General features: G+C 42.4%; 1 protein-coding gene across 3 annotated transcripts; it reads left to right on the top strand.

Annotated features, from left to right (window-relative positions):
• The first annotated feature begins 245 nt into the window (after positions 1-245).
• Positions 246-12,592, top strand: si:dkey-246g23.4 (uncharacterized protein LOC559426 homolog). Of its 3 annotated transcripts, none has more exons than XM_012862980.3 (7): positions 246-499; positions 579-699; positions 3,428-3,688; positions 5,385-5,528; positions 5,603-6,303; positions 8,387-8,627; positions 11,758-12,592. In XM_012862980.3, exons 3-7 carry the CDS (start codon positions 3,454-3,456, stop codon positions 11,934-11,936), a joined length of 1,500 nt encoding a protein of 499 aa, XP_012718434.2. In that variant the 5' UTR covers positions 246-499; positions 579-699; positions 3,428-3,453; the 3' UTR covers positions 11,937-12,592. The 3 variants fall into 3 exon arrangements, with proteins under 3 accessions (XP_012718434.2, XP_012718436.2, XP_035982764.1); XM_012862982.3 differs by lacking the exon at positions 246-499 and adding an exon at positions 3,238-3,320 and having other exon boundaries at positions 519-699; XM_036126871.1 differs by lacking the exon at positions 246-499 and having other exon boundaries at positions 519-699.
• Positions 12,593-12,848: the final 256 nt, after the last annotated feature.

The raw sequence follows: 12,848 nt of genomic DNA, 5'->3' as shown, positions 1-12,848 counted from the left end.
CAACTCATCTTCTGAAAAGATTAGGCTTACATCACAGTTCAGCTTACAGTGGTTAATTTTCTTCAGATTTCATTGATAAATCACCAACATCTATGTTTCTTTAGAGTACCACTGAAGGAAACCACAGAACTACCAGAGATACCTGAACCACCGTCTGAGAACCATGAACCTAAGTTCATGTTCCAGGTCCATGATAGCTTTATTCTGAGCTAATTATCCTTATTTTATGTTGACTTAGTTAAGTTGACTTTGTACCTCTGAGGTTGATGGTGTAACTTTCATTGTAGTAAAAACTAACGTAATCACCTCAGGGTCTAGGCAGGAAAATATCTTAAGCTGTCAAATATAACAAATGATTACATCTCTTTTCAAAGCTCTCCTCTTACTTAGACGCACAATCACACAGTGACACAATCAAGTTTACACAGAATATAATGGGACTTTGACCTCCATCTGCATTTCGACAGCCTGAGGAATCCTGGGAAAATAAGATTCAAAGGTCAAACTGGGCTCCTAAGTTACATCAACTGTTTGCTCAACATTTTATTTAACCCTAAGTGGCTGTTGTCACCGGTTAGGACATGTTGTAGCTTCTCCTGTCGTTGGCGTCAGCGGTGCAGGACAGGCTGCGATCAGCCCACGTCGAGCCCGGAGACCTGGCTGCTGGAGGTGAACGATGGCTTCAAAGTAACCAAAGAGGTAAAGACACGTTTGGAAATCAGCTACTTTGCAGTTTGCTGTGATTCCTGGTGGCTTTTTGACATCTTTTAAGGTCTTTTAAGGTGAATTTTATATGTTTTATGAAAAAACTCCTGTGCACTCAACAGGGTTTTTTTTCTTGTTAATCTGTTTTCCGTTATGTGTTTTTCTTTTTATCAACAGAAACACACTGACATGAATCTGAAAATGCACCTCTCAATTTTAGTGTCCTTTAACTTGGCCAATAGCTTACATCGTGACATTTACTTTATGTACTTTGTTAAACTGGTGAACTCTTTAAACTTGTAAAAGACCGTTAAAGACATCCAATGACCTTTGCGGTGGTTAATGATCTGCTCAGTTTAAATAAAGAGGGTTTTGACTTTGTGGAGATCAATGACCCACTTCACTCCTTCGGCAGCACGTGCAGCCTTTTGTGCATCCGTGTTTTTGCCGTGATCGGGAACAGGCTGTATCAGCAGAACTCTCAGAGGGGATTTATCCTGATGGAGGATTTACATCCATTGGAACCGACACCCCTGTGCACCAGAAAAACACCCGTTACTTATGAAAACGTTAAAAAAAAGCCTTACAAGAATGCCTGACTCAATTAATCCCTGTGACAGTAGTTGCATCTGCTGGGTTTGCATATTATTTTAACATGCCTTCCAGAAATATATATTTGTTGTGATGGGTCAGACGGGATTTATCCCCTTTGCACTGGTTGCACGTATTTTGGGTTTGTTTTTTATCAACGTTACACATCTGGGAACTGACATTTTTGTTCATTCTTCTTTGGAAAACAGTCCAAGCTCAGTCAGATTGGCTGGAGAACATCTGTGAACATCAGTCTTTTCACAGGTTTTCACTTGGATTTAGGTCTGTCTGGACTTTGACTAGACCATTCTAACCCGCATATCTGCTTTGATCTAATCCATCCCATAATATCTCAGGCTGCAGGTTCAGGCTGGTTCTCCTGCTGGAAGGTGAACCTCCACCTCAGCCTCAGGTCTCCTGCACTCCAAAAACAGAACTAAAAATAAGTTAAATGTTCTTAAAATGAGTGTATTTGTCCTTGAGTTGAGCAGGTAAATAAGACTATTTGCCAATGGAATAAGATTTCTGCACTTAAAATAGGAACAACTCATCTCCATCATCTTATTTCAAGTGCAGGATGTCTAATTATCATATTTTAGGGGTCAAAATACTCATTCCATGGGCAAATAATCTTATTTACCTGCTCAAATCAAGGACAAATACACTAACTTTAAGAACATTTTACTTATTTTTAGATCCGTTTTTGCAGTGTATTGTCCTGATTTATCTCCATCCATCTTCCCATCTGAACTACCTCTCTGTCCCACAGCATAATGCTGCCACCACCATGTTTCAAGGTGGAAATGGTGTTCAGGATGATGTCCAGGTTGGCTTTCAAGCTTTTCACATGTAGCCCAAAAAGTCACATATTTTCTTCTGAGCAGAGAACCTTCTTCCACATGTTTGTCTCCTACATGACAAACAGGACTTCTTATGACTTCTTTTCAACAACAGCTTTTCTTGCCATTCTTCCATAAAGACCAGATTTCAGGACTAATTATTCCACCTGAGCTGCTGGTCTCTGCAGCTCCTCCAGCGCCACCATGGTCCTCCTGCTTCTCTGATCAATGCTCTCCTGGTCCAGCCTGTCAGTCCAGGTGGACGTCCATGTCCTGGTAGGTCTGCAGGTGGTCCATCCTCTCTCCAGGTCCACATGATGATCAGAACTCTGGGAGGTTCTGTAGAACCTGATCCTGGTGGAAACTGGACCAGAACCTCCTCCCTGACCCGTCTGCTGGGTTCCATGATGCATTTTGCTGTTATCATAGGACACAATGAAAAGATTTCACTGTAAATTAGTTGTTTTTTTTCAGGATGGAGGTTTGTTTCTGGTCAGGCCACTGGAGAAAATTTGTGTTTTTTTCACAGATTATCCTAAGGTTCTGTTGTTACATTAAACATGGAAGTATTTTTGAAACAAACAGCACATAAACAGCAGGTTGTTGCGCTGCAAACACTCCTGCAACAACCTGCTGTTATACTAATTACCAGTTCTCTGGGAAACTCATTCAGATTGCTCCCACAGTTCTTCAGGCCTGTAGCTGCGTCTCCAAATGCGTTCTTCAGGGTCTTCAGGGCGCCATGAGTGACGCTGTAGCTCAGCAATCTGGTCAGATCATTAGCAACTGTTCCTACAAAGGGAACTCTTTATAAAGGGATTTAGCTGAGTTTCAAATTTAATCGGACTGATTGCATAATAACCCTGAGGTTGCTTCCCAGAAAACCAGCGAGGGAAAAGAGGTGATTGAACTTTTAAAGTCCTTACTGCCATGCTGCTTTTATAAATAACAGGCCTGGAAGCTTTCCAAAGCTCCTCCCCGCGGCCCTGGCTGGCATCTTCTCGTATTCTGCAGCCTGCCTTGTTGGATCAGGTGTCCTCTTTCCTTTGGCACGTGAGTGTGGTTGTCAGATTTGTGTCCTAATGGCCTCCCTCTCTGTTAGGAGCTGAGGAGAACTAACCCTCAATGTTTGAAAGAAACTCTCTTCTGACCACTCATGGCAACGTCCAAAACAAACAGAAAGGGGTGAGGGGCATGGCAGAGGGAGAATTACGCCTAAATGGATTTAGAAACTTGACTGCAGTACACAAGATGAGAATTAACATCAATTTGTGTCCCTTTATATATCAAAGTACTGTGGAAACCACTGCTGGTCAACATGGAGCCTCCAGAGAAAGGCCAGAGGAGCCGGGCTGCAGCAGAACCGCCTGCGGCCCCAGACGGGGGCTACGCCTGGTTCATCCTGCTCTCCTGCTTCTTCGTTTTTGGCCTGACCTTCGGTGTGATTAAGTCCTTTGGCGTTCTGTACGTCGAAATTCAGCAGCACTTTGAAACCACCGCAGCAGGAACGTCGTGGATCACCTCCATCACCGTGGCGACCGTTCACATCGCAGGTAACCGTCCACCATCACCACTGAAGGTTTCATGGAGAAGTCCAGAAATGAAAGTTATTTTAAGCATTTTTGAGAAAGTTTTTCTGTTTATAGTGCCACTGAAAAGTATTCACGCCCATAGATATTTGCCCTGTCTGTCATGTCTCAAGCACATGCTTCAATGAATGTTACTTTGTTTTATGTGATAGACCTCACAAACTACTACATGTAGAGGAGAAGGAAAATTATTCATTGTTTTCACATTTTTCTAAAGTTTGGCTTACAATAGTATTCACGCCCCTCCGTTTCCAGAAGCAAACATTTAAATGTAATTTAAAGTCTGTATAAATCCAGTAAAGGCCTCCGGGGTTTTGAGATGCACTGCAAAAAGAGAACTAAAAATAAGTCAAATTTTCTTGAAATGAATATATTTACCCTTAATTTGAGCAGGTAAATAAGATTATTTGCCAATGGAATTAGTATTTTTACCCCTAAAATAAGATAATTAGATATACTGCACTTGAAATAAGATGATGGAGATGAATTGTTCCTATTTTAAGTGCTAAAATCTTATTCCACTGGCAAATAGTCTTATTTACCTGCTCAAATTAAGGGCATATACATTCATTTCAAGAAAATTTTACTTGTTTTTAGTTCTCTTTTTGCAGTGTGATCACGAGACCAAAATAAAAGCTTATATACAAAAATAATGTCCACCATCCTTCACACACCAACTTTAGGCTGATGGTTTTTAGCTAATTCTGTAATATTTAATTAAGTGCAATGTGGCAGCAACGTGGCACAAATATGGAAATTTAAGGGGTGTGAATACTTGGACTTTATTGTACAGATGGAGGTTAACATGAAGGTATTTATCGTGAGAGTAAATTATCTCCACAGGTAAATAACTAATCAGCTGAGCTACTTCCTGTTTGATCTGTCTCACAAAGTCCTGATAAATGACATGAAAAGTTTTTAATTTGAAAAGAAATGCAGCACGGTGAACACCCTCTCTAATCTGTAAAACAGCTTATTCTCTGAAGTCAGGCCTAACTCAGTGTCAAAGTCTAACTTTGGTGACTTTCTGTTTTCTCTCTTTATCTTCATAGTAGGTACACCTGGTCTGGCGTTCTGTTAACTGTGACATCATCCAGAGAAGACGGCTCACCCGCTACTTCCATCTAATGTAGAACAGATTACTAGATCAATGTGTGCTTCTGTGCTTTTTTGTTTCTCTTGTTGTGTCTCTGCTCTGTCTTCTGTAACCCCAGTCGGTCGAGGCAGATGACCGTTCATACTGAGCCCGGTTCTGCCGGAGGTTTTTCCTTCCCGTTAATGGGTGGTTTTTCTTCCCACTGTCGCTTCATGCTTGCTCAGTATGAGGGATTGCTGCAAAGCCATGTACAATGCAGACGACTCTCCCTGTGGCTCTACGCTTCCCCAGGAGTGAATGCTGCTTGTCGGGACTTTGATGCAATCAACTGGTTTCCTTATATAGGACATTTTTGACCAATCTGTATAATCTGACCCAATCTGTATAATATGATTGAACTTGACTTTGTAAAGTGCCTTGAGATGACATGTTTCATGATTTGGCGCTATATAAAAAAAGAATAATAATAATAATAATTTTTTAAGAAGAATAAAACGTGTTTTTATAACTATAATTTAAATCTTTTCTACTGGAATCCTTACCTGTGACTGTTTCCTGTTCCAGCCCCCGTAGCCTCTGCTCTGAGCGCACGCTTCAGCCATCGCTCGGTGGTCATGGTGGGGGGGCTGATATGCAGTGCAGCCGTCGTGTTTGGAGCTTTGGCCCGCAGTCTCACTGATCTCTACATCACTGTCGGGTTCCTGAACGGTGAGTGATGCGTCCACAGGAAGAGCAGAGCCGCGTGCAGACGCAGATTTATTCCTGACGGCTGTGTGTTGTAGGGCTCGGCTACGCTCTGACCTGGACCCCCACCGTCACCATGCTGGGCCTGTACTTTGAGAAGAAGCGGCCGGTGGCCAACGCCTTGGCCAGTGCTGGAGAATGCATCCTCACCTTCAGCCTCACGCCGCTCTTCCAGCTGCTGATCGACTGCTTCTCCTGGAGAGGCGCTCTGCTCATCCTGGGCGGGTTGCAGCTTCACCTGTGTGTGTGCGGCCTGCTGCTGCGGCCCATCAGGACTCCAGGAGCCGCCGCCTCCATCCGCAGAGTCTCAGAGGAGGAGGGCGGCTTCCAGAAGGACGACTGGCATGAAACCAAGCCGAGCTTTCAGATGGAGAGCGAACTGAACATATTGGAGATGTCTGAGCAGGAGACGGTTAAAGATTGTGTGGAAGAACCCGATGAGACGTCTAGTTTGACCCAAAGCTCTACCAGCAGTCCACAGAAGACCAAGCTGAGGACCAGAGTTCAGCACTATGTAGATTACACCCTGATCACAAACGGCAGGTTCATGGTCTACTCCATGTTCGGCGTGTTCGCCGCCCTGGGGTTCTTCGCCCCGTCTCTCTTCCTGGTTCCTTACGCTCGCAGCAAAGGGATCAAAGAGTACCAGGCGGCGTCCCTGCTGTCCATCTCTGCCGTGCTGGACCTGGTTGGAAGAGTGTTCTTTGGCTGGGTGGCGAACCTGAGACTGATTGAGACGGTACGTTCAGCGTTATGGGAGGAAAGGCTTCTTCACTGCAGTGTAAATAGTTCTTTATACGTTGTGGTCTGCTCCTCACATGATAGGTTTCACCAGGGACATTCTAAACTTAGACTTAGACTTAGACTTAGACTTAGACTTTCTTTATTGTCATTTTGTAGCACAGAGTGCATACAGAACGAAATTTCGTTTTTTTCATACAGCTCAGAAAGATTGCAGTAACTCTACAGGATACCTTGCAGTGAATTTGCAGTACAGGATAAGAAAAATGCAGTGGTAAATCACAGTCAAATACAGGATAACTTTCAATTAACTTTCGGATAAAGTGCAGCAGTGAGCAGTAGGCAGATTGAAATGTAAAGATAATGTAAGCAATGTAAACAAATATCCAGTAAGGTGCAGCAGTGATTTAACAATAGACAGTTGCATTGTAAACAGTTTTGCAGTACGTTTCCGGAAAAAGTGCAGCAGCGATATTGAAGGATACATACAAATGTGCAAATCAACGGGTCGAGTGTGGTACACAGTCCGTTTTTATCCTTCAGCAGTTCAACAGTCTGATGGCAGCAGGGAAAAAGCTTTTGCAGAACCTGGTGGACCTGCAGCGGATGCTGCGGAACCTCTTTCCAGAGGGCAGCAGGGAGAATAGTCCATGGTGGGGGTGTGAGGGGTCCCTGATGATGTTACGGGCTCGAGACACACAGCGCTGCGATGAAATGTCTTTAACGCTTAACGTGAAAAAGCTTAACGTGGCTTAAGGTAGGAAAACAACGAGGAATCATCACCAAATTTCGCATGGCCATATCTTGTCATGAAGACTTAAGCCTATCAAAAAAAAATTAAACCGAAATCCAATGATTATAGAAGATATCTCGCATTAACGTTTTCTGCTTCATTGAGGCCTTTATTAAAAGGAAAAAGCTTAACGTGATTCAATGTACTTAAACAACGCTCAGTGATCACCAAATTTCTCTCATATATTGCTTATCATAACCACTTAAAACTATCAAAAAAATCGAACCCAAAGTCCAATTATTATGGACGTTATATGACATTAAGTATTTCATAGGCATAGAGGCTGGCTATATGAAAGCAGAAACGCTTAATGTTAGATAACGTCCATAGTAATTGGACTTTGGGTTTGACATTTTGTCAGTTTCATGTGCTTATTAGGAGCAATATGAAAGAGAAATTTGGTGATCATTGATCGTTGATTAGGTTCATTAAACCACGTTAAGCCTTTTTCTCGCCATAGGCGCCAATGAAGAAGAAAACGTTAATGTGAGATATCTTCTATAATCATTGGATTTCGGTTTATTTATTTTTTGACAGGCTTAAGTCTTCATGACAAGATATGGCCATGCGAAATTTGGTGATGATTCCTCGTTGTTTTCCTACCTTAAGCCACGTTAAGCTTTTTCACGTTAAGCTTTTTCACGTGAAGCTTTTTTACGTTAAGCGTTTTAGAATATCCCGTTTCACCATTGAAATAAAACGTTGAGCATGAAGGTAACAGGGTGCTTGCGCAAGTCTTGAAAGTCTTAATAAGTATGGAATTTTGAAACACTGTTTTCCAGACCTTGAAAAGTCTTGAATTTTGTGTGAAAGTCTTAATAAAGTATAAGAAAAAAAATGTATGGTAGAATTTTACAGTATGCTCAAAGGCATTGTGAAATGAGAAATAGGAAGGTAGGCTATAAAACTATAATTTTACTAACTGGTCACGTACTGTATTAGCCTAATGGAATCAAACACTTGTTTGATGTGAAATTCATGTACTTGTGATTTTCATGTTTTGAAACGTTTTCATCAGTAAAAGCATAATTTACTGTGAATAATGCATTTGTTCATTGAATACTAGCCTATAAAAATTAACATTTCTAATAAACAGTTTGTACAATCTCAACCAATGAAGTAGGCAGTAGGCACACAAGTACATAAAGTTAAGGTCTTGGGGGAAAAAAAATCAGTTTTAAAAAAGTCTGGATTTTAATTTGTAAAAAGAGCGAGCACCCTGAGTAAATGTGCTGAAAAGCCTCCCTGGAACCAGCAGCTGACGGCGGTCTCTCCGTCTCTCCACCAGGTTCAGCAGCTGACGGCCACGGTGATTCTGCTCGGTACCGTTTTACTCCTCTGCCCTCTGGCCTCGACCTTCTCGGAGCTGGTGGCGTTCAGCGCCGCCCACGGCCTGGTGTACGGCGCCACGGTCGCCATCCACATCACGGTGCTGCCGGAGGTGGTGGGGGTGGAGCGGCTGGGAAGCGCTCTGGGCTTCTTCATGCTCATACGCAGCAGCGGAGGCCTGCTCGGACCGCCCATCGCCGGTAAGCTTTGATACTCAGCAGCAAACACGCGACCCGCCCGCTGTGCAAATCACACAGGAGGCCAGTTTAGCTGCAAGATGTTGCAGTGGAATCCCCGGTGATCCGCTTCAGCCGGGCGGGAGCCAGAAATAAACTCAGAGCGGCACAGAGAGTGACTGCATTCAGTTGATTCATGCAGGATGATCATTCGTAGAGCTTCCCACCGTCATGTTCTGCGGTGTACAGGCTCCTCTCCACCCATACGGCTCTCCACCCAGGGTGGCACCACCCAGAGGGGAGTCAAAAGAAATGTTTATCAGTTGGAACTAGTGTTGCACCGATACCATTTTGATGTTTGTATGTCACTTGAACGCAGCCTTCTCTCTCCCCACTAGTATTATACATGTTATATAAGTTCATTAAAGTTGCACTGTTTTGGCATTTGAGAGCCAAAACTCAGGGTTTAAGGAGATTATTCAATTGTTAATGTAATTTTACTGTCTTACTGTTGCACTACTAATATACATTTTTCGAATGTTGCACTATTTTGGCCTTTGAGAGCCAAAAGTTTATTCAACTATTGTCACCCATTCCAGGTAGGCAATAAAAAGTTCTACTACCCTAAGTAGTATGCAGTTCTTCATATTTACACATCAATTTCAAACAGATGGTATCGGTATCGGCGCAACACTAGTTGTAACCCAGTGACAGCTGCTAATGTCGTTTCTGGAGGCACACAAGGCAAATTTAACTGTAACGCACATTTCAGTACAAAGACAATGCAAAGTGCTTTACATTCCAAAATATAGGAAAACAGAATAAAAGCAAGTTGGAATAAAATGTAGAAGAAACGAGACATCAGTCCTTTAATCCTGGAAATGTTCTCCAGGTTCTAGAAGGTCCACTTTGTCTTCAGATGGAGGTTCAGGTGTGAGTCCATCACTACTCCCAGGTTTCAGGCCTGATCAGTGGTTCCTAGCTGAAGCAGCTGAAGCTGTGAGCTAACTCTGGATCTCTCCTCTATTGGTCCAGAAATTATTCCTTCAGTTTAGTTTTTATTCAGTTAAAGAACATTTTGTCTCCTCCTGCATTGATTTCTTCTATTTCCTCAGAGGCTGAACTGGTTCATAGTCACCTGGTGACATGGTGATGTAGAGCTGTGTGTCGTCTGCATAGTGATGGTAGCTGATGATGTTTATGATCTGAGCTAGAGGAGCATGTAGATCTAGAACAGGAGGAACCCAGGATGGAACCTTGGAGAACCCCACATGTGATTTATGTCGTCTCTGATGTAAAGTTACCTGCTGACACTAAAAGTCATTTAAGTAGGAAACAAGAGGTCAGAGATTTACAAACAGCAAAACTCTGTCTAAAGGAGCAATCAGTGAAATTATGCCACTAGGTGCGTCTGTCGACCAAAATAAAACGTGTGGCAAGCCACGCCGTTCTCTACCTCCAAAATCTAAGCACCAGACCTGTTATCTGTTTTAATTTAACTTTTTTTTTGGGCAAAAAGAGAATGCCGTGAACGTACATGAGGATCACGGTGGGCAGCTCAAAAGCCCGCCAGGCTGCAATAAACAATGCTAACCGTGTTAGCCTGGCTAACGTCTGGCTAGCATTGAATCAGATCAACATAGCGATGCAATGCTAACGAGACTCTAAGACCAAATAAAACCAACATCTGACTGCTTCTGCTCTCCAAATGTTCTCCACCTTTGAAACGCGAGGTCAGCATTAATCCTTGTTTTTTCCTCCTTCCTTATCTGACAACTTCTTTGCCAAAGACCGTTTTTTCTTGTGGTAACAATGCCTCATGATCGTCTGCAGGCGAATACAGCGGTAGCATTTTATCCAGAATCTTTTATTGTCACCGTGGTGAAATCTTCTCTGGGACATACTTAGGAAACAAACAATTAACGAAAAGCAATAAATAAACAATAAGTACAGGTAGTAACACAGCAAACAGTGAGTAGAGTAGAGTAGAGAGGTTTTTTTTTGTTTTTTAGAGATTAAAGCATGCAAAGCAAAACAGTTTTTGGGGCCTGCTAGGACACGCACAAAGTTCTGAAAGTCAGTCCTATTTACATTCCTGATAGTTAATATGCAAACTTCTTAAACCTTAATGTACAGAAACTGTGCAATGAAACCTTCCTGATGGTTGAGTGTGCAAAAAATATGCATTCAGTTTATTGTAACGTGTACAGACTCAGTCTTCTCAGCAGGGGGCGATAGTCCTGACAGCGTTTGTGAAGAAGTCTGAGTCTGTTATGGATTTGATGGTGAAGATCCTCAGTCATCAGGTCAGGATTAATCCTAAAAAAGGTTAAAAATAAAGCAGCTGGACTTCTGTTCTGAAGCTGAAGACGTTTCTCTTCCATCCAGGAAGCTTTCTCAGTTTTAAATGTCTGCAGTAGTGAGGAGTTCCAGCTTTATGGACCTGCAGGCCTCCTTAGAGCTTAGACTCACCTGTAGATCCACCTGGAACTGATCGGCCCAACAATGGAGAGTCGTTAGGCTCCTCGTTAGGCTCCTCGTTAGGCTCCTCGTTAGCCTGGCTCCCAGGAGGAATGCTGTGGTCACATCATGGAGATGTGAACTGGGGGAAAACCTAGCAGGAATCAAACCTATCGCTGTGTTGTAAGTTTCTGAACTTATTACGCTGCGCTGGTAGTCCGTGATGTTTCTGATGTTTCTCCACATGTTACCTGGATTGTTGCTGCTGAAGTGGTCCTCCATGCTGCTTGGACCTCTGCTTGGCCTTCTGGACCTTTTTAAGTTCTCATCTAGTCCTGCTGCAGGCCAGTATGTCTCCACATCTGAACGCTGCTTCCTGGGCCTTCAGCAGGGACCGAGCTGTCCAGCCATGGTTCTGGTTAGGACTCTGATCGTCTTTGTGGGAGGACAGCATCAGAGCAGAAGTAGAGACAGGAAAGCAGAGATGATGTGTAGCTTTCTAAGTCAGCGCATCTTTAAATACGTCCCAGTCAGAGATTCCTGAACAGTCCTGTAGATCTGATCAGGCTCTTCTGTCCTAACCTGAATGTTTTTATCACCTGTCTGGTTCAGATCAGGTATATGTGGCTGTACCAGTTTAAATCATTGATCACACAGACATATCCGTACTGAGCCTTCTCTGCTTCCCTTTTAGGTTTCTTTATAGACAAGATGGACAATTATGGGACAGGCTTCCTCATGTCCGGAGTGGCCCTCATCGTCTCCGCTTTGTTCCTCCTCATCCTCCACCAGATGAACCGAAGGGTTCAGGGAGCAGCCACCACCACCAATACTGCTCACAAACAGAAAAAGAGTGAGACAAAGTGTCCCTGATGAAATAAAATAAAAACAGACGGTATGTTTGGCGCTAATCTGGATCCGAGTATGACCCGCTTTAAGGGTAGCAGAGGTTAGAGTCCAGCAAATCAGGTCATGTTGGACATAATCTGCAGGATCATCTCTGCACCATCAGTTTGAAACACAAAGGAGAAAATAAATACTTAGTAAATGTTCAGTGGATACAAACAAACTTAGCACAAAACCCGAGGATGTTCCAGTTTGGCTGTTTGTTTTTTCAGCAATGTTTAGCAAAATATTCCAAACTAGAAATAATTTATTTGGCTCACGTTCAACTCTGCTGTTCCACCCACCAATAAATTGGTATCATTTAAATAAATACATATAGTATAAATATATACAGGCTATGTGTAAGATTTATTGTTACAATAAAAAAAAATCGACCAAACATGAACCTTAATTTTTATGTGACTAAAGTAATAAATGAACTGTTTCTAAACGTAAAATCTGATGTTTACCTATTTTTTACTGTCAGTTTATTTTAAACAACCCAGGTTGTTATATTAGATGTAAAATTGAACTGCAGATCCTGAAAAACCTGTTTTATTTAAAAAAAAAAGTGTTTTATGTTTTTTTTTTAAAGCATGTTTTGTTTTCTGTTCATTTCATTAAAGTTATTCGCTGTTACTGAATCCAGTTTTTCCTTTGCTGCTTCAGATGAATGTTGGTTTACTGAGATTCAGAGCTAGTCTGTGGCGCCCTCTAGTGCAGGTCTGCTGGTATTACAGCCTTTCTGAAGCCAGAGCTGGAATCATAAATCTGTTAGCACTGAATCACATGACAAGGTGGTGAAATAGTTTCCACCCTCCTACTGTACAGCTATATATTTATCTATCTATATATTTATATATAGATATTAGAGGGAAAGAGGAGCATGTAGTACTGTGA

The sequence above is a fragment of the Fundulus heteroclitus genome, chromosome 2 (assembly GCF_011125445.2).
Source record: "Fundulus heteroclitus isolate FHET01 chromosome 2, MU-UCD_Fhet_4.1, whole genome shotgun sequence".
NCBI lineage: Eukaryota > Metazoa > Chordata > Actinopteri > Cyprinodontiformes > Fundulidae > Fundulus > Fundulus heteroclitus.
The sequence above is the reverse complement of the archived record's forward strand: the minus strand, read 5'-3'. Positions and strand labels throughout refer to the sequence as shown.